This window comes from Lonchura striata, chromosome 1 (assembly GCF_050655825.1).
Source record: "Lonchura striata isolate lonStrDom1 chromosome 1, ASM5065582v1, whole genome shotgun sequence".
Lineage (NCBI taxonomy): Eukaryota > Metazoa > Chordata > Aves > Passeriformes > Estrildidae > Lonchura > Lonchura striata.
In genome coordinates, this window is record NC_140703.1 from 92,616,884 (window position 1) to 92,636,757 (window position 19,874).

Sequence of the window (19,874 nt, forward strand, 5' to 3'; positions counted from 1 at the left end):
ATGTTAACTTTTCCACAGCTGAAATCAGCTTTGCTAGGTTTAAGTACTTAGTGCTAAATTGAGTTCGGTGTGCAGTTAAATTAGGACCTATGTACATTGGAGGTGCAGGGATAGAGGGAAAAGCTATTGCAAACTTGAACAGATTATTCTGCTCTTGTGGCTTCAAATGGAAGCCTTATGCTCCAAAACAAAGTGCTTGTGTAGTCTAAATTGTCAGGGTCTTAGACATCACAAGAAACATTCAATTTCTTCTTAGTAGAAGTAGAAAATGGAAGGTTTTAAAGGTGGGTGTATTGACCTTTCATCTGGAAACCCTCTCCAAGTTCTCCAGTGTACAGTTGGTTCATGCATATGAAGAAGGGAGGAAAAAAAAAATTGGAGTTGGCTTTTGAAAATGCAATTGATGAAGATGTCTCTTCTACAAAGGTCAGGTGATTAAATTCTTGCCCAAAATAAATGATCTCATCAGCTCTGTTTTTTGAGAAAATGGAAATGGTGCATCACTGTATCATGTCTTAAGGGGGCTTTTTTTTTTTTTCTCATTTTGCTGGTAGCAAATCCAAAAGAATACTGATCAAATTGTTCAGCTTCATTGTAGATGGCAAAACAGTGCCACAGAGGGAACTTTTTTGTCTTGGAGGAATCTAAAGAGCAACTGAAGCTCTAACAGAGTGTGTTTGTTGACTTAAAATGTCTGGCTAGAGAGCTGAGTCTTTAGCTATGCTTGAAAGCTCGATACATTTTTCTTTCTCAACTGCTCAGTGCTGTAGGAATCTAAACAGCCATTGGCGACTGCTGGTGTTGGGAGGAAACAGTATTTTTTTTTTGTAAGCTACTCAAGTCAGTGACATGATTAATATATTGGGTTGGTCAATTAATTCCTTGTTCTGGTCTCCGTGGTTTTCTGAGGTAGTTTTCATTTTGAAGAAAGAAATTACTGTAAAATGTCTCCTCTCTCTATCTTTCCTCTCTGCACTTTCCAGCTTTGTGATGGTGGTGACCTTTAATTTGCTGTACAGACTATGCAGGCAGCCATTTTCCAGTGATGCTAAATGGTGTCTTTTTTTACACTGCATTTAGATTTCAATATTGTGGGCTTTCCTGCTGTAAGTCTTTTAAGAAAGAAGAACTGAGTTTTCAAAATGTTCTTAGAGTACTTGACATAACTATTACCTTTAAGTACTTAAGTGAATATTGTGCACATCAAAAAAAAGAAATCAAGGTGAAAAGTAGAGATTTGGTTTCATGTGATGCATTAAGCTTGAAATAGGAAGTGGAAGAGTGAAGAAAAAGGGAAGCTGTGTTACTGTTTGGTTTGATTTTGAGCTTGAATATTGTGTGTCTTTCTCTTGGAAGAACCGTGAGAACTGTGCGCCAGCCCTGGAGGAAGACTTCCTTATCAGTCTGCTATTGAAACGCTTCCTGTTGACGCTGTCTCTCTGGGGAACTGTACCCAGTTATCCAGGAAAGAGGCTGGTCTCATGTCACTGTAATGGAGAAAAATTAATAGGAATTTGATTGCTTTGGGGGAGAGGAGGCCTCTTGGAGGCCTCAGTCTGTGTGACAGTAGTGCATTTGATTTGTAACTTGCTTGAACTCAGACTAACAAGAATAAAACTTGGAGGTTTAGTATGGCAGGATAGACTTTAATGCAGACTGAGCAAGCCATCAATAATCCGTAGTATATTTTTGTCTAGAGCTGCTGCAGTTGAACTATTGCTAACATTTCAGCTTAGTTTAACACCACATTGAGTGTGCCAACAGATGTTCCAGTCACACCTTCAAATTACAGTGGAGACAGCTTTTTTTAATCCAGTGTCTTACAGCTCTGAAGGAAGTGGGAAGAAGCTATCGAGTTGTATCAGCTGAGTTGAGAGAACAAACTTATTTAGTAAGAGCTCTGAAGTAAGGCATTACTGTCTGAAACAACAGTTTCAAGTCCCCTTTTAGTGCCTCTGTATATGGTCCATGGTTAGCTTCAGAAAACATGCACATACAGTCGCCCATATGCAAGCCATTTTTGAGAAGTGTGGTTGTGTGATGTTTCCAAGGGCATGCCATGGGTCAGTTAGCAAAAACGTGTGAATAGTGTGCAGAAAGAGATCATAGGCAGGAAAACATGGAATCCTGTGTCATTTTGTGCCTTTCCTTAATAGCTGAGGTTGCAGGTTGGCTCAGCATTTCCTTGCTATGCATCTTCAGTATTTACAGGCTCATGCATCACATTGCTGTGGGACAAATACGTCTTTACTGAAGATAGGGTTGAAAAGAATGGGGTGGTTCTGTCACTAGTATGAAGCTATTTGGCAGCCAGAGACTGGGAAGCATGTCTAGGAAAGTGTACTTCAGCTGAGCTGCAGCGATTGGATAGAAAGTTACAGTTGTTACCATCATTTAGCGTTTTCCTTGGTACTGACAAACAAGTCTGTGTTCCCTTGGTCTGTGCAGTTTTAGACTTACTCCCTATATTTTTACCAGGACAGAATGACCTAGTACCCATGCTATGTGCTAATAATCTCCAGCTACTGGAAGAGTGACAGTAAAACAGACCATGAGCATTGCAGACATACATTTAGGTCTGAGTTTTGTCTCTAGAATTAAATCACTCATTCATATAGTGATACATATTTTAGCAAAATGATGAGCGGCATTGTCCAGTTTCCTGTTGCAAAGTTTTGATTTTGGTTTGTCAGCCAAGGAAGTTTGGTGCTTGGCTTTGGTTGTTAATGAATATGTTGAGGGGAAAACTGTGGTTAAGTTCATGTTTCATATGCTTGGGTTTGGTAGTCTCTTGGTTACTCTGGGTTCCTCAGTCCTGTCCTTTTTGTTGTTGTTAATTATAGTACTTCTTGCTGTAGTTTTGAAACAAATGTTTATATTGAAGACTAATCATGACTTGCATGGTAGCTTTGTGCAAGGACTTTAGGCAGCTTCACAAGTGCTGATTATCCCATCAGAGTGCTTTGAAATCCAGCCTGTGATCTAAGGCTGTTGGCTGTAACTGAAGTGACTGTTCTGGTCTCCAGATCACTGTTGAGTGGTGGAGCTGTGATCTGCACAGCTCATTTGGTGTGTTCTGCTAATGGTTTTAGGGTAAAATCAGTGGGCTGTACTGAAAAGCTTGGTTGCTATGTTGTGTGGTGTTCTTGGTATCTTAGGGGAGTATTGATCAAAACCTAAACACTGTATGGAAGGAGATGGTCTGCATCCAAATACATGTAAATAAATAGGATGCCACAGACAGTTGAGTTCTTAGCTGAGCTGTAAACCTGGTAACTGTCAGGACCTGCTGAATTGGAAACAGGAAACTGCTGCAAAGTTTGATGGAGACTTCACATTTGAGAAGGAAAATACAATACTTTGCTTTAGCTGTGTTGCTGTCAGTGCATTAGTTGACAGATGACTAATTTATGGATAACATTTTAATATGTAATTTTTCTGTTTTTTTTTTTTTCTTGTCTTTAGGTGAAGCCAAAAATCTTCCTACATATCCGGGGCCAAACAAGATGAGAGATTGCTACTGTACTGTAAACCTGGACCAGGAGGAGGTTTTCAGGACCAAAATAGTGGAGAAGTCATTATGGTAACAGATACATATATGAATGTTCTGTTAACTCTTCTCATTATTTTCTTACTAGGTTTGTTTAATATTCCAAAGATACTTTCTTGAGGGAAGAAGAGAGGATAAGTAGGATTCTTCCTCCAGTTTTAAAAACACTGGTGGTAAAAACAGTAATGTCATGATACCTACCAGTATTTAAGGGGAAAATGCCTTTGCCAAGGCATCCATATTAATTTTTTTCCTAACAATGTACCACCAATTCTCCTTTCTTTCTATAGTATTTGCTTTGTACTTCCCTAAGCTTTTAAAATCTCAGTTTAGAAAAGGTTCATTTAACTCCATTTTGCATCTTTCTAGGCTTAGAATTTTGCATTGGTCTGGCTGCCCCAGGGAGTTAAGAATTTTATTTTTTTCCCTGTCACGAGGCTGTAACTGAAAGGAGAGGTTTGAACTTAAGATGCCTATCTGATTATCTTGGACACTTCCTATGAGATTGCAGAGGTCAAATGCAGAATGAAAGAAAAGGAGAAGCATGTAGCTAAGGTTAAAATGCTTTCTTCTGGAAATCCTTAGACATAAAAAATGAAGGGAACTAGGCTGGGTATATATGTAAATTCTGGTAAGCAAGGCTTTTTTTGAGCGGAGAGGAAAGAAGCATCAAAGAACAATCAAGTTCATAACTCTTATTTTAATAGATAACTCTCACCCTTTTCTCAATTTGAGTAATATACTAGGAATTTGCTATTTGTCTTATTATTGAAATAATATACTTCAGGAAGTATCTCTAGACCTCACTCCCAACTACTCAGAAGTACCTGACACATTCAGGAATGTGAGTGGGATTTATTACTGTAAGTCTCCTTAATTGTTCTTTCACATTAATTTTTGTCATCTTTAAGCCTTGGTGTTTTTGAGTGATGATGCTAATGCTCTTTTATTTCTGGTATACAAACAAAAAGCAAAGATTGCTCTGTATGCCTTCTTCCTCACCCCTATAGCTGACATGTAGTATCCCTATACCTAGTATCCCTGAACCAGTTGGTTTTTTTAAGTGATTTTGTAAGTTATATACTTTTTTCGTTGTTTTGTGGTTTGTTTTTTTTTTTTTCTGGATGATCATTAGTGCTTCACAGGGAGATGTAAGATAGGAAGTGAGGATATGTGAGAATAGTTGATGTCATTTCCTTCAATTAATCCAAGCATTTTCTATTGAAAAAATAAACTTTAGTAATAAAAATAAGCAACAAGTATAATTCATTCAGTGGGAAAAGTTGCGTCTGTTTTTAGATTCTTATAAAGATGGAGAGGTACACTGAGGCTGTGCAAAATTGGAAAGTGTCTAGTTTTCTGACAAGACTTAAGTTCATTTTGTTAATTGAAGGAAATTCAGGGGAGAACTGAGCAATGATCAGAGGTCTGGAAAATGTAAGTGCTGAGGAAAGATTAAAATATTGGAATTGTTTAGCCTAGAGAAAAGAGATGAGAGTAGACTTAAAAATGTAGATAAAAAAATTAAACAAAAGAAAAAAAAGGCCCCAAACAGCCCGTCTACCAAAACAAAACGTTGAGAGGGGAGGAACTGTTCTGCCTGTCCAGTATGGATATTGCGAGTAATAATGAACTCAAATTGCAGTGGAGAAAGAAGTTGAGGCTAAGGTTAACTGTGAAGAAAAATCTCTGCTGAAGGTTCTGAAGCACTGGAGTAGATTTTGTTTTTTGCGTTTATTGCTGATGGCTTTTAATAGGTTCATAATAGGTATGATCAGTCTCAACTAAATAATAAGGATCTTCCAGCTTTGAAACAGTGGTGGGACCAGATGATCTCTCAAAATCCTATTATGGACCTATTTTCTTTGATCTAAGGCTTGACTAAAGATGGTCTCCTTCATCATTCTTACTTTTACAAGTGAATTCCTGTCTTCAGTGGGAGCCTGCCCTTCTCCCTGTGTGAGCTTCTGTTTTCAAATACTATTTTTGAAAACTTTGCTGCTTTTACAGTCTCTGAATATTCGCTTACAGACATTGATAGCAACTCAGTTTTGCATTTAGCCCTATAGGTGTTTCCCTGTCTTTGTTTTCTGGGCCATAAAAGTAGACAAAAATCCCAAATACATGAGTAGTAATCCTGGGATGTCTTCCCAATATGTGGATAGGAATTGCTCTTACTTTGTGAGACACACTCAAACAGCTACTTTCTTTCGTGACTGTGTTTACATCTTTTAAAACAAATGCATACATAGATTTCCAGAAGATGTTTTTCAAATTATACCAGACCCTACTGCATTTGCCTATTGTTTTTGTGGGATTCTGGGATGAGGAGCCAGTCATGCTATTTCATTATTTAATGCTTGTTTACAGATGGATTTATCTCATTGAGTTATTGGGCACGTGAGGCTTATGTGCCCTATGGGCCATATAATTCCTGTGCAGCAGAGAAATTCCTGCTCTCATGTATGGTGCTCCTTTGGCAGGCACTTGTCAGTGTAATCATGAATTGTGCTGCTCTGTTTTTCTGAGGTATTGCTGCAGTGATACACAATGTTTGGGAACAGGGATGTGAAGCTGGGCCAATGCTTGACTAAACTGAGTCCTCCCCGAAATGCTGTGTGGCTGGGTGACACAGGCTTGGCACAGTTCTCTACAGTTTGAAGGAGAGATCACTCTCTCTGGTCTGTTGTTCATACCTGTTTTCTACTTCCTATCACTTCATGTCTGGCACAGGACTGGCTTACTATAAGGTTTTAAGAATTGCTTGTATTTTTACTGATGCTGATAGCTCCCTCATCTTCCAAAAAGCTCAAAAAATTATTTTCATGTAGTCTGTAGAAAGCAAAATGCTTTGTGTGAAAATCTGAATTAGGAGGTCTTTCATATGCAGCCCTAGCACTACTGATACTGGAATGATGTCTTGTTCAGATTTATCCTGGAGAAGCCCATCTTTGGCAGCTTTTCTGAATGTTTTTTTTTTCCTTCACCTGCATGAAAAAGCTGATACAATGTCTTTTGTAGTTGGGAATTACTGTTTCTCCCCTCCCCACTCTTTTCTCACTTGAGCTTCTTCAGGCTTCTACTAGGCATTGCATAAATGTATATTTTTCCATGCAGGCCTGCTCCTGGTGTAAAGCTTAAATAGAACTAGAAGATGGAAAAAAGGAAGCAGTTCTCTCCTTCCCAGAGGGACTTGGATGAATGTCCAATTCTGGCTTGCTTGGAATATCTGTCATAGAACCTTCAGACTCTGACTCATCCTCTCCTGTTTTATGATGGGACAGTGTAAGAAGTTGCCTCCCTGAGCTTTGTCCTAATCTTCTGCAATGTATTTTCTTTTTTTATTAGTCTGTGGCAGAGGCATGAGAAGACAGCTGAGAGCAGTAACCTTTTAAATCACCAATACACGAATCATTCAGAACTCAAAAGAATTGAACCAGCACATCCTGTTGTCCAGTCAAGTGCCCTTACCAGGGCTTTGAAGAGAATATCTATGAGCTTGATACCCTTTATGTAAATTTGTGTCTCAAAAACCGAGAGGAGCCAGCATGGTGAATCTTATTTCTCTGTTCAGCAGTCAGGTGGGGCTCATAAATTACAATATGGAACTTAAATAATTCCTGCCATCCAACTTCTTGGCTGCTGTTAAACTGGATGTTGGGCACTGCTGCCTTGTGCTGGAAGATTTTGGGGGCTGCTGTGATAAACTTAGTAGTGTCTGACTGAAACAATTCAGGGTAGGTTACCACTGGGGCAGGACTTCCTACAAAGCCACAGAGCAACGTGAAAGTGATCTGGGTAGTTTAGAATCATCCCCCTTCTCCGGGGATCTTTGGGCAAGAATAGTGAATACGTGAATTGGTCACACCAAGAAATCCAAGTTCTCAGGGAGAGAATCTTGAACTCTTCAAGCAGCACTGTTTTCGTAAACTTGGCACAAGCTTTTACTAAATTCTAAGAAGGTCACATGCAAGTCATAAGATATGAGGGAGAGGTCAGTTAGAGCCAGGATTTAATATGCTTCTCTGTTTTGTATTTGTCATTCAATATTTCTATTACCGTCATCTACAAAGACACTGAATAGATTTGGATGCATTCCATATAACCTAGCAAAGATATATGTGAAGGGACTCATGTATTTTATGTCCTAAGGAGCATGTTAGAGTGACTGTTTTTTTTTAAATGCAGAGCTCTACAAATTTTCTTTGCTTCTGAGCTGCAAGTAAACAGCCTGACAAGAATTTTGCCTATTAATTCCCTTTGCTCAATAAACCGCTTATCTTCCCACATTAGAAGCTTTCCCTACTTCAGGCTCCACTATCCAGGAGTGTTTCCTAGCTGCAGATATTTCCTGAGGACCAACTTTGTTGGATTGTTGGTGCTAAGGCTGACTTCGCCTTTGCAGTTTGCATCAAATGTGCCCATTCACTTAAAGGGCAGTGTCAGCTGCAACAGGAAATCAAGGCAGCTTCTCAAATCATAGGTGAAGAATGGAAGGAATGTGACATCTCTAAATTTGTTTCAAGGATATGAATAAAGGCAAAATCTGTCGTATGCTGAGAATCAAATGTCTGACAGTGTGTGCTTTAGAGAGGTGAGCCAAGCATCTTGAGTCTGTGATTATTTAGTTCACCACTATTTCACTGAGGAATTTTTCACGTGCTAAACATAGTGATCAAAGTCTGAATGAAACAGCAAATGAAGCCATAGGCACTTTGCCCCACTTTCCCATCTCAGCCTTTTTTTTTTTTTTTTGCTAGTCTCTGGTGAACATAACTATGAGAACTGCAAGTCTGCAGTGTGCTTGTGGCTTGTGACTATATTGAAATGTACTGTAAATTCATAGTTAAGGCTATGTTCTCTTTAAAAAGTGGTTTCTCTGGCTTTGTTTCAGAATTAGATCAGGTAACAAATTCAGTCAGTAGCTCTCAGAACTTTCATTAAGTTATTCTACTGCCGTATTAAATGTTATTTTCTAATTCTAGCTTGCTGAAATCCTTTTTCCCTGTGTGTTTGGAGTTCATGACTGTGTTGCTAAACTTCTCACGTTCTGATAACATCTTGGATACAGGCCACGTCTCAAATTTTAAACACAAAGTTGTTTCCCTTAGTTGGAGTGTTGCCAAAATTAGCTGTTGTATCTGAGTTAGCTCCATTAGCTGTTTCTACATTCTTAGATTGCCAGCTCACCTCCTTGAAATAACAGCTTTCCCCAGCCCAGAGGCCTTAAGCAGAGAGGCCTTGAGGTGGATGTTGTGGTATGTTCTGCAGCTTCACTCCTGCAAGTTCCCAGGATCTACTGTCTTCTGCATGTGACAGCACCTAACCATGCCTTGAATTCCTAATGACAATTAACTTCAGTTCTGGAACACCCCAAGCCTCTAAGGGAAAGGCTTAAGATTGGTAGGGGTACGACTTCAGCCTGGTCAGGGATATTATTGAAGCCAAGGACTGCATGGCTGTGCAGGGAAGTAACAGCTGGGAAGAGTAAGGGAAGCAAGACTTAATGGAAGAAAGAGAATAAAGTGAACCTTGAGACCCAAGGCAGGGTTTATGAATGAGAGTGTTTATCTATATGAAAAGCCACCCATGTGAGTAACAATTGTTAGTGTTGTAGGCTGCTTTGGGTGGTTAACAAAAAAAAGTAAATGCAGCTGTAATGTTTGTGACTTCTGCTGTTTGTGTGTGTCATCTTACAGAATATTTTGGGAGGTGACCAGGGGCCAAATGACTGCTGCTTCAGTTTATCATAATCCTTGTAAGCCTCATTGAGCCAAACCAGCAACTGTCAAGTGAGGTTGATAACTATAGCTCATGTGTCTGTCTCTTCTGAGCACAGGATTGAGAAAATGCACACTGCTTAATTTTTTTCTCTGTGTAGTAGGGCTGGTTATGGGTGTAACAAAGCACTGTTCATCCAAGTGTCTCTGCACAGTGACATGAGAAAAAAATTCACTTAGGCTCAGTGGGTGTCTGGTAGACTTACAGCCAGCACTCTCAAAAGTGGGCATAAGTGATATCTTTGCCTCCTGTGCCATACACTTCCTGTTGCATGTCTTCTGCCAAATCTGTGCTTCAAATATAATATTAGTAATTTTTAATAAGCTGTATCATAAAACTATTGTGACATTGACCAACTCTGGCTTTTACAGAGCCTCTCTTACTGCCTGTTATCTTTTAGTTTTGTGTCTAGTAGGAGACTGAAGTGCATTCAGATTTTGACTTGCTGTATCTGCTTTGAATAAACTTTCTCTCTTCTACCTCACTCCCTTACATATGCTGCAGAGCATAGTGTAAAAAGCATTAGCCAAGTAGTAGAAAAAGCTTAGTAGTAGAAACAAACAAGTGTGCTCCTTTGTACAGACTGATTTTGCTTCCTGCTCACATTGTGATGTGAACTCTGGTGTTCAGTTCATGCAGCAGGATGAATTCAGTATTTCTAAACCTTTTAAAATAGTCAGAGGATTTGGAGTTGTCTGTGGCATGTTAATAGTCCTTACTTTTAATCACAAAAGCAGTTTAAAAAAAACATACACAAAGAATTCTGGTTTGAGGGGTTTCATTATTATTCATCATGCAACTCTTTCACTTCATCCACTGAAGTACTGGTGCCAACACAAAAACAAAACTGCTTTAGCGAATCCTAAGTCTTGAAAAACAAGCATGAGGTTTTGTAACACAGGTTAAAACTAGAGAAATGCTCTTACATTAACATTTGTTTTATGAAAGCTCTTCCTCTCTGTTAATATTGTGATGATGTCAGTAGATATATGAAGCTATGAAATAAAGTTGCAAGTATGCTTCTGGAATTTGATAAATATGTAAATGTGAACGATTTCTGAACCCTTTTTAGAGGGTATTATTGTGTTTGAAGTAAGGATTCTCTTCATTATTTGCTTTCATTCCACTTGATTTGCACAGTAATTTTTCTTTCTCCTCTCCTTCCCTGTCTCCTCCTGGAAATATCCACTGCCAAAACATGCATTAGAAGACATTAAAAAACAGATACCTTGAGATGGGGAGGGCTGGACAGCTGTGAGTGAAACAATACCTAGAGGGATCTTTTTTAGTTTTGTTTTCTGTGTTCCAAGTAGACATACTTTGCTCCCATGCCATGAGCATTCATAACAAGCAAGTTTTTGTGAGGGGAGAGTGAGTATGCCTAAAGGTTCAAATAGGTTGCATTGTTTTATGTATCTGTCTGACTTTATTTTTTGTGTGTATCTCTTCTGTCATGAGAGCTGTGGAAGCATACTAGGGAGAGTGTCCTGAGGAGAGACTGATCAGTGTGTGTGTTGGTGATAGAGGCTGTACAAAAGCTGTACAGTAAGAGAGCCCTGTGCTTCCTAAAGGAAAAAGGGGACTGCTGAGCTCAGGCTTCCCACTTTCAGGACATATTAAGATATGTGCATGTACTGAAAATGAAATGAGAAAAGGGGTGTGAAGTGACAGTTTCGGAATAGAAGGATCAGGCCCTTGTGTGCTTGAAAGCTTGGAGCACACAAGGCTTTAAAAAATGGTACAGATCTTTCTCCATTTCAAATTCCATCAGGAAAACAAGAGACAGTGACTTAAGAACAAGCCCTGTTTTATAAGTAAAGACTAGCTGATACCTGTGCTGCTACTCTACTTGTTGCTATGATGGCAGAACTAAAACAAAATTAGCAGAGCTGTTCTGAACTTGGTAGTCCTTACTGTGAAGAAGCTGGATTTGAAAATGCAGTTATGTTCAGCTCAGAAGGAGATGAATTGCGTTTTTCAGGGGAGATCCACTGTTTCTGACCTTGCAAGTTTATGATCTCAGCAATTAGATCCCATCACTTCTTTGAAGTCCAGGAGAAACTGACATGATGGCAGCACTGGTCTTGGCCATGCCCTTCCCTTGTGATCACATTCATGTGCAGTCTATGCTGCCAGGGTTGGAAAGGAGGTCCCCATTGTCACTCCTCCACTTTGATTAAAATTTCCCTTGAGTGCAGGGCTGATTCAGCTACAAGGAAAGTTCAACTCAAAACCTGTAAGTTGAATCTGAACTCAGTTCTTGAAAGATTTCTGAGTTTTTGTCCGGGCTAGTTCCAGTATTTGTTTTGGAGGATGTTGTCAGGCTCCTGAGAGCTGGGTAGGCAGATGTTGCTGCTTTTTATTAATTGCTCTGTCAAAATAAAAGTACTGAATTCCCATCAAACAAATCCTGGCTTTTCAGAGAGAGGAGACACTGGGGGAGGGATTTAGCTGTTCTTTTGGAAAAACCATTCTGGAGCCCTGGGATTCTCGCTCAAGATAAGTTAGCTTGGGAAATAAATCATGGGATTTCACTGCTGTGACCTCTTGCTCTTCAAGTCTTGGTGGAAGACAAAGCAAGTACTGTTCTGAAGAGATATATGGAGAAAAAGCACACATTTAAGTGGAAGCTGGAAGTATTTGTGTGGTTGTGTTTGCTTCCTTCAGAAAGAAGTTACTGTTTCTGCAGAGCTACATACCAGAACATACCAGATTTATCTTGATGTGTATTCTTACAGTTAAAACTTTGCTGGTTAATTGCCCAGTGCAGAGTGAGTATGCTTGTGTTGGAAACCTGCTTGCTTAAATTAATTAAGAACGAGTGCACCTCAGTGGTGTGACCTGAGTGATGAGAGGTTGTGAATCTACAAGGGGCTCAAGATCTCAGAGGGGAAGAAGCCAAGAGCAGAACAGAGCTTCTCTTCTGTTGGTAGGGGCTCAGACTGCACTGCTCACACTAATAAACCTTGTGCCAGTAGTAGTGACTTGGTATGGTTCCCACATGGCTCAGTCAGCCTTCACAGCATTTCTTCTGTTAATTAGTCTCTTTCTGATTCTGTGTATTGGGCTAGGTACCTCCTGTTGTCCACGCTGCTTTTCTGACTCATTTATTTTGCTGTGGTGTAATCTTAGTTGACTTCTGCCTCTGTTCAACACCCATGGCAAACATTAATAGGGGGATTTGCCAAAAGTTCTAGCTGATGTTTCTTCCCTGCTCTTCCTTGCTCTTCCCTCCAGAATCATTAAATTATGCTCAGTATAAGTCACTTTTATTTATATTGCATTTAGACTTGCAGTACACTGAAGCTTCCCTTATATTGTAGATAGAGGATTGGATGTATAATCCACAGTTCATTAAGTATTGTTTCATTCTAAGGTCATTCATGAATAAATTCATCTGTCATGTTCTTCTATCAGAAAGGACAATTTTATGGCTGAATAGAGTGTTAAAGCTCAGAATGATGCAAGTGTTTTGCATGTATAATGCACTAAGTATTTGGGCAATATTTTTGCATTTGTTTGGCCCTCTAGGGTTAAGCCTGCACATGAAAACGTGCACCAAGTGATGTGCACAAAATGAGTCCCTTGGGGCTGCCAGCAGAGGCATGGCTGCTGGGACACTCAAGTAGCTCCCAGTTTGGTAGAAGCTGCTTTTAACAAAGAATTAAGGTATTTTGAGCCTGAAGTAGTGGCTGTGAAATTCTATTTTCCAAATGAAACTTCTCAGAGCAGAATGGGTAGAGAGGATGTAAAAAGGAGTGCTGAATCAGATGGGGCAGTTGGGACAGTCCAACCAGCTGCCATTTCCAGCTGTCAGGTTTTCTTCCCCTCCCTTCACAGTAGGCATGACTGAGTGTGCCTCACGTTGGTTTTTATAACTTGGCTGCATTTTTTTCAAGGAATGGGAAGCCATTTCAGAGTGGAAGTTTAACCTGTGGGTATGCCTTGGGCTTTGTTCTTCCAGCTTCTGTTCTTCCATGTGGCTACTGGAGTCATGACTTCAATAATGTTCTTGGTGAACACTGAATGATATCACTGGATTTCATGAAATTGCCATGTCATTTTCCCTTCACAGACTGATGAGCTAATTTCCAGTGCCTTTGTGTTTTAAGGGAGACTTGTCAGCTAGCTTTTGAGGGACTGTGGTGATTTTTGGGGACTGTATTTTTATTATAGGCAGAAATAACATATGGTGGTATAAAATATCCCTGAAAGAAGCCAGGGAAATGATCTTTCCTGACAAAATTCTGAAAAATATAAAAGATTATTCAAGGAATTATTAATAACTTTTTCATATCTAATTTTCTAACAAAAATTTTAATAGTGATTTAAACTACAGCACAATTGTGTCTCATTTTTGAGATCAACCAAAGCAATAAGGAGGTCTGTGAAGAGGGGAAGAAAAAAATTGCTAGCTTTCGGTCTGTTTGAATTAGATGTATTTTTTAGTCTACATCTGCAGTGCTTGCTGTATTTGTCCATGTGACTTGAAGTGCATCCACTCATTTAGATCTACTGAAGCATGAGTGACTTGGAATGAAAGGTCTGTGTAAAATGGTAGACCTGTCAATGAATAAATAATGTTGATATATGCTTATAGTTCCTAGGAGTAAATCCTTAACCATGTAATTTGATAGAAAGAAACTGAAAGTGTTGCTGTCAGGTGTCTGAGAATTCCCCCTCCCCCCATTTAAATTGATAAGATCCAAAGAAAGCCCCTTAGGTCTCTAAAGAGCTTTTCATGCTGAGATAGTACTTCCTTTTTTTTTTTTTTTATGATGTCTTAAAAAAAAAAAGTCTTACTGTAAAAAAAAAAAAAATCTATATAATTCCACTATGCAAAAATAGATATTCAGTGCTCTGAGGTAACAAGCAAGGTGCCAGCTCCAAGGCTTAATAACTTACTGTCAGTTGACTGAATCTGACTTTAAATAAGAAACTTTGCAGCGGATGAGAAAAGATGCAATGGCTGTAGGCATTTTATTTTAAGTATGCTAAATGCTTAAAAAAAACCCCCATGAACCATGCTGTGTTTTTCTCATCCTGTTCAGTATGTTCTTGTGATCTCTATCCTGATGGTCTACTGTAAGCATTCTTTGGCAGCAGGGGCCTCTCTACCCTTCAAGGCACTGTATGTTAACAAATAATGTGGTCTCTGCCACCTTTGTAAAGGGATGCTTGTTTTCCAGATAGAAAGAAGTATCTGTTCTTTTTTTGCTCCTTAAAAAATCTTGTTCTGTGAGCATTTAAGATATTTAGGAAGAGTAAAAATGGAACAGTGCTTAAAAGTGAGCATTCATTGGTGGGAAAGACCATCACAGCCCAGAGTGATGTTCTGGGTGTGAAATATAAACATACCAACTTGTCCAGGATACCAACACTAATCTATTTTCCTTTTGTTTTGTGTATGTGTATGTTGGTTTTTTTTTGTTCACTCAGCCCCTTCTATGGAGAAGACTTTTACTGTGAAATTCCTCGGACCTTTCGCCATCTGTCATTTTATATTTTTGACAGAGATGTTTTTCGAAGGGATTCCATCATAGGTATGTGTTCATAAATTACTACTTTCCTTACAGGTTATTTCTCTTGGATATTAACTTTTACATTATTTGTAGTCTTAGGAGTTGGGGTCTTGAGAAGACTGATGATGATAGTGGTAAATGCTGCTCAGTAATGTACTTCTTTTGTCAGTTGTCAAAAATGCCTTTAATATTATATATTGTATATAAAAAAGTTGGGGAGAAAAGCCCTGTCTGTTGTGATAGCGAATGCAGATTGTAGTTTAAATAAAATAGGCTATAAAAGCTTGTTTAAATGTTGACAAACTCATTTGTTACTGCAAATGTTACTTTTTTTTTTTTCCTAAGTGCAGGGCCTTTTGTCTTGCAGTTTTCCAGGGCCCCCACACTTGCATGCCTGCAGTATTGTTAAACTATGGCTACCTTAACAACAAGCAGAGGAATAACTACTGGCCATAGGTACCTATTCCAAGTACAATTATGACAGAATTTTGTGGAGTGTAACAGAGCAAACTGTCACCTACAGAATAGCTCTAAAAAACTTCCAGTGCCTGTTTGACAAGATTCCTGCTTTTCCAGATATTATTTGCTGTGCATTACATCTACAGCAAATTGCGTGACACTCCATTTATCTCTTTGGGAATAAAAACTTTGTAAAAGCTTAGTTGTTATTGAAGGGAACAGTTTCTATTTTAAGCTACTTAAACACTTTGGGCTTTTTTTCAGTTATTCATCTCTTTTGAAATAGATGGCTATAGCTATCTTGAAAGCAGTTGTAGAGAGGAAGTTGTATAAGGATATTGAGCAATAGTTTATATAATGGCATAAAATTTATTATATTAAACTATGGAGTGGTTGTGCAGATATTTTACATGTATCATTACATTACAGTAATTTGTCATGCAGACACAAGCTTTTTCTTTAATTATTGTTTCACATGGGAAAGCAGGTCATTCTTCTTTTGCCCATAAATGAGTTCATGTGTGTATAGCATCCTGGGGAGGAGGGAGTCAATTTCTGATTGTTGAGTGAGCTTTTGGAAAGCATTTTATTCTTTCTAATCTCTAGTTTCCCTTGTGCTTTGAAAGAAACATCTCCCTTCTTTCAACTGATGAGTTTTTCTTTGTTGAAATTATCTGATCTCTTGTGTGTCACCAGTTTTCAACAGCTGCAGTGACCCATCAACAGGCCAGGGACTTTTCCTGCTCAGGGCTTTACTCCTTCTCTTGGAAAAACAGTCTCTTAACCACTTAATACATGTCAGACATGTGAAATTGCAGATAGAGAAGTGAAAATATTTTTGTTTTCTCCATGTTTCCTAAGTTCATATTTTAATAATCAAGCTCTGATGTTGGAGGGGAATTATTCAGGAGCTGCTAGAGTAATCTTAAAGGTTCTGGGAGCAGTTTGTGAAGAGGACATGCAGAAAATATAAAGACTTTTGTTTGCATGCTTGAATGATTGATCAAGTTTTCATTTTTTACTCTCTTTAGGAAATGGCAATGTTAATTTATGCATGTATTGCAGAATCCACAGGTAGGCGAACTGGTGTGTTGCTATACTGGTCTTAGGATCATAGAAGGGCCTGGGTTGGAAAGGACCTTAAAAGCCATTTAGTTTCAATACCTCAGTTGAAATATGCTGGACACCTTCCACTAGACCAGGCTGCTTATAGCTCCATCCAGCTTGGCACTGAACACTTCCATGGATGGGGCACCCACAGCTTCTCTGGGCACCCTGCTCCAGTGCCTCATCACCCTCACAGAAAAGCATTCATTCCTAATGTCTACTCTAAACCTACTCTTTGTTTAAGGCCATTGTCCCTTGTCCTTTCACAACATGCCCTACAAAAAGCCCCTCTCCAGCCTTCTTGACAGCCCACTTCAGGCACTGAGAGCAGCTGGAAAATCTCCTTGGAGCCATGTCTTCTCCAGGCTGAACAGCCTGTCTTCATGAGAGGTGCTCCAGCCCTCTGATCAACTTAGTGACCCTCCTCTGGACTCATTCCAGTAGGTCCACATCTTTCTTGTGTTGAGGGCCCCCAGACCTGAACAAAGTACACCAGCTGGGACTCACAAGAGCAGAGTTAGAGGGTCAGAATCACCTCTCTAGACCTGCTGGTCACACAGTTTTGTTGCAGCCCCAGGATACACTTCCCTCGGAAATCTGAGGTGCATATTGCTGGATCAAGTTGAGTTTCTTGTCCATCAACACTGCCAAGTCCTTCTCTTCAGGGCTGCTCTGAATCCATTTTCTACTCAGCCTGTGTTTGAGCCTTCTCATTGCCCTGACCCATATGCAGGACCTTGTAGTTGGCCTCATTAAACTTCACACAGCTCCCATGGTCCCACCTCTTCAGCTTGTCCAAGTCCCCCTCGATGCCATTCCTTCTCTCCAGTGTGTCAACCAAACCACATAGCTTGGTGACAGTGTTGATATAGCACTAGAAGTCAAAACTCTGGTGTTTCCTGTCTACATTGAGATTTTACAGTGCATATAATGTATTGTAGTATTTTTTCCTCTCCCCCTCCCTCTGTTCCCCTTTGTCCTTATTGAGACGTATTTTGAAAAGCATTTCAAAGATATGGAAGTGTGATAAATAGCAATGGAGAGGAGAAAAAGAAATCCAGAATTACTGTCAGTTTGATACTACTCTCTAAGTTCTGCTTGTAGTAGGAAATTTCTGGAAAGAGAACAGTGCTCTGGAGTAACTGCTTGTGGCTGTTTACAGTATGGAAGTCAGCAGCTGCAAAGCTCAACAGAGGTTTTTTTGAACAAGAAAACTCCTAAATTTGTAAAAGTCTGTAACATTTAAAAGAGTAGTTGTTCTGTGTGTATCTTCCACTCAGTTTTAAGACTCAAACCTTTTCTTGAAGAGACTTGAACAAGGAAGGTTTGGGAGATGTCCCTACTGAAGAGGATGGTCAGAGTAGAGCTAAAATGAGCTTGTTACCCCTGAACCACCAAATTCTGCAGTCAGAGGCCCTTTGTTTGCATTCCAAAGATTACTAGTAACATCATGAGAGACTTCTATTGCAGAAAATGTGGTTACTCATGCTCATCTAGCAATGAACTTTTTCAGAGGAGGGAGTTAGGGGGTAGTGTCTTCCATCCAGGAGAGGCTAATTTAAAGTCCACATGTTACTGAGCTTGTGAATTTACTTATGTGCGATTTGCAGTGTTTGACATCTCTTTGCATTGTTTTTTTGACTGGTTTTGAGACAGAGAATATGGGTGTGCATATGGGTCAAAATGGTGAGAATTCAGCAAGTAGCTACTTTTTGTAGATGGTTGGTTAGCAGAATTCCTTTTGGTCCACTGTTAAATGTTTCCAGGAGTTTCTCTTGGTGTTACAATTCTGACTTCCAGGGTTACTGGAGATCAGGCATGCTTTTATTTATTCAAATATGAAGTAGAAGTTTGTGATGGCAAATTCTTTAACTTCAGAAATGCAACTCAGTGTGTGACAGATGAGAATGGTTAAGGTACCAAAAGCGGAAGATGTGGGAGAGAGAATATGAGAAACAAGAACCCCCTGAAACCTCTGACACAAACTTCTGAGAAGAGTCAAGCAAACTCAAACTGGAACATGTGTGCAGATATGTTTTGGAACATACTGTAGTATTTAGGCATACAGGATGGGAGGATTGTGCAGATAAAGATGTCTTTTGAGTCTGCATGTTTGCTTATTACAGATTTGCATTTGCGTATTTGCATTTTCTTAATCATAATTGCTAAGTCATCTGGGATTTTGTTGTCTTAACAGACACAAATTTTGAGCCATTGTGTCTTGGAAGAATATTGGATGCTGGTTGAAATGCAAATATAATGAAGAAAATGCAGAGTTCAGTGAATCTGAGATTATTTTTCTCTTTTTAAAATGAAATATAGCAAACAATTACTGTGAAAGTAAACTAGTTTTAAGTTGTTGTTTAAATGATATTGACTGTTACTGGATAGAGTTTATGTCCTGATTTATACAGTATGCTGAGATGCTTTCAGTAGGAAATATACTACTGAAGGCAATGGTAAATGCATTTTAAAATTGCATTTGTTTGTTTCTGAATGATCAAATAGCAGTAATAGGCCAATTTGCTGGAATATGTGTTTATAATATGTAGAATAGTTATTTCCTTCTAGATGTTAGAATGAGAAAAACGGAGGAGATGAGGCTAACTTGAAAAACTCAATTGGTGCCCCTCCAGTAATAATGGGGGAAAAAAGCCATCTCTGGCTAGACGCAGCAGAAGGAATATTAGCATAGTAGTGCTGCTGTATCAGGTAAATGTTCTTTAATGATTGTTTTGATATTTTTCAGCTCTTTAGAGATGTTGAATGAGACATGCTGTGTCTGCAATAACAATAACCTGGGCTTCTCACACCTCAATAACTGAGCGAGATTTAGTGAAGAAAACAATGTTTATGACATGCCATGAGCTGGTATTCTAAGTGTGTAATGAATAGCTCAGGCTGCCAGGCTGTGACCTTCAACATACAGATCAACTCAAAACAGGAAATATGCCACACCAAATCTCTTAACACTTTGGTGAGAGATTAGTTGATATCATCTGTCCTTCAGGTGAGAAGTACATAATTATTTATTCTCTGCTTAAGACAGTTTGGTTTTTTCACCTCAGCACTTCATTTGTTTTGGCAAGAGATACATGAAACTGACTTGCCAACATTGGTGCTAAGCAGGAACTGAATAGAACAAAATGCTGCTGTGCTGATGGGGATGGAATGCTGCTGAATAAAGCACAGATGTGAAACATGAAAGTTTTTCAATGAAGGAGCAGAAAACCAGTGGGAGAAGACAAGTGTAAGGTTCTGTTAATTACATTTACAATAACTTAGCTGCTCTAAGTCACCTTCATACAGGGTGTTAGGTGTGTTGTATGACAAATTGAGACTTGTGGCCATTGTATCCTGGCAGGTTGTAGATCTTTTCCTGCTTAATGCTGGATGAGGTGAAGGAAAGTAAAGCACTAAAACAAATTTGCCTTCAGAAGTAGTTAAATTTAGCT

At 39.2% G+C, this 19,874-nt stretch overlaps 1 protein-coding gene across 3 annotated transcripts in view; it reads left to right on the forward strand.

Annotated features, from left to right (window-relative positions):
* Window positions 1-19,874, forward strand: part of RASA3 (RAS p21 protein activator 3) — a 170,399-nt gene that overhangs the window by 75,218 nt on the left and 75,307 nt on the right. For all 3 annotated transcript variants that reach the window (XM_085558461.1, XM_085558441.1, XM_021545628.4), the window contains 2 exons: window positions 3,466-3,583; window positions 14,771-14,874. In XM_085558461.1, the coding sequence (XP_085414587.1) occupies window positions 3,507-3,583; window positions 14,771-14,874 (181 nt within the window). In that variant the 5' untranslated portion in view covers window positions 3,466-3,506. The remainder of the gene's footprint in view (window positions 1-3,465; window positions 3,584-14,770; window positions 14,875-19,874) is intronic.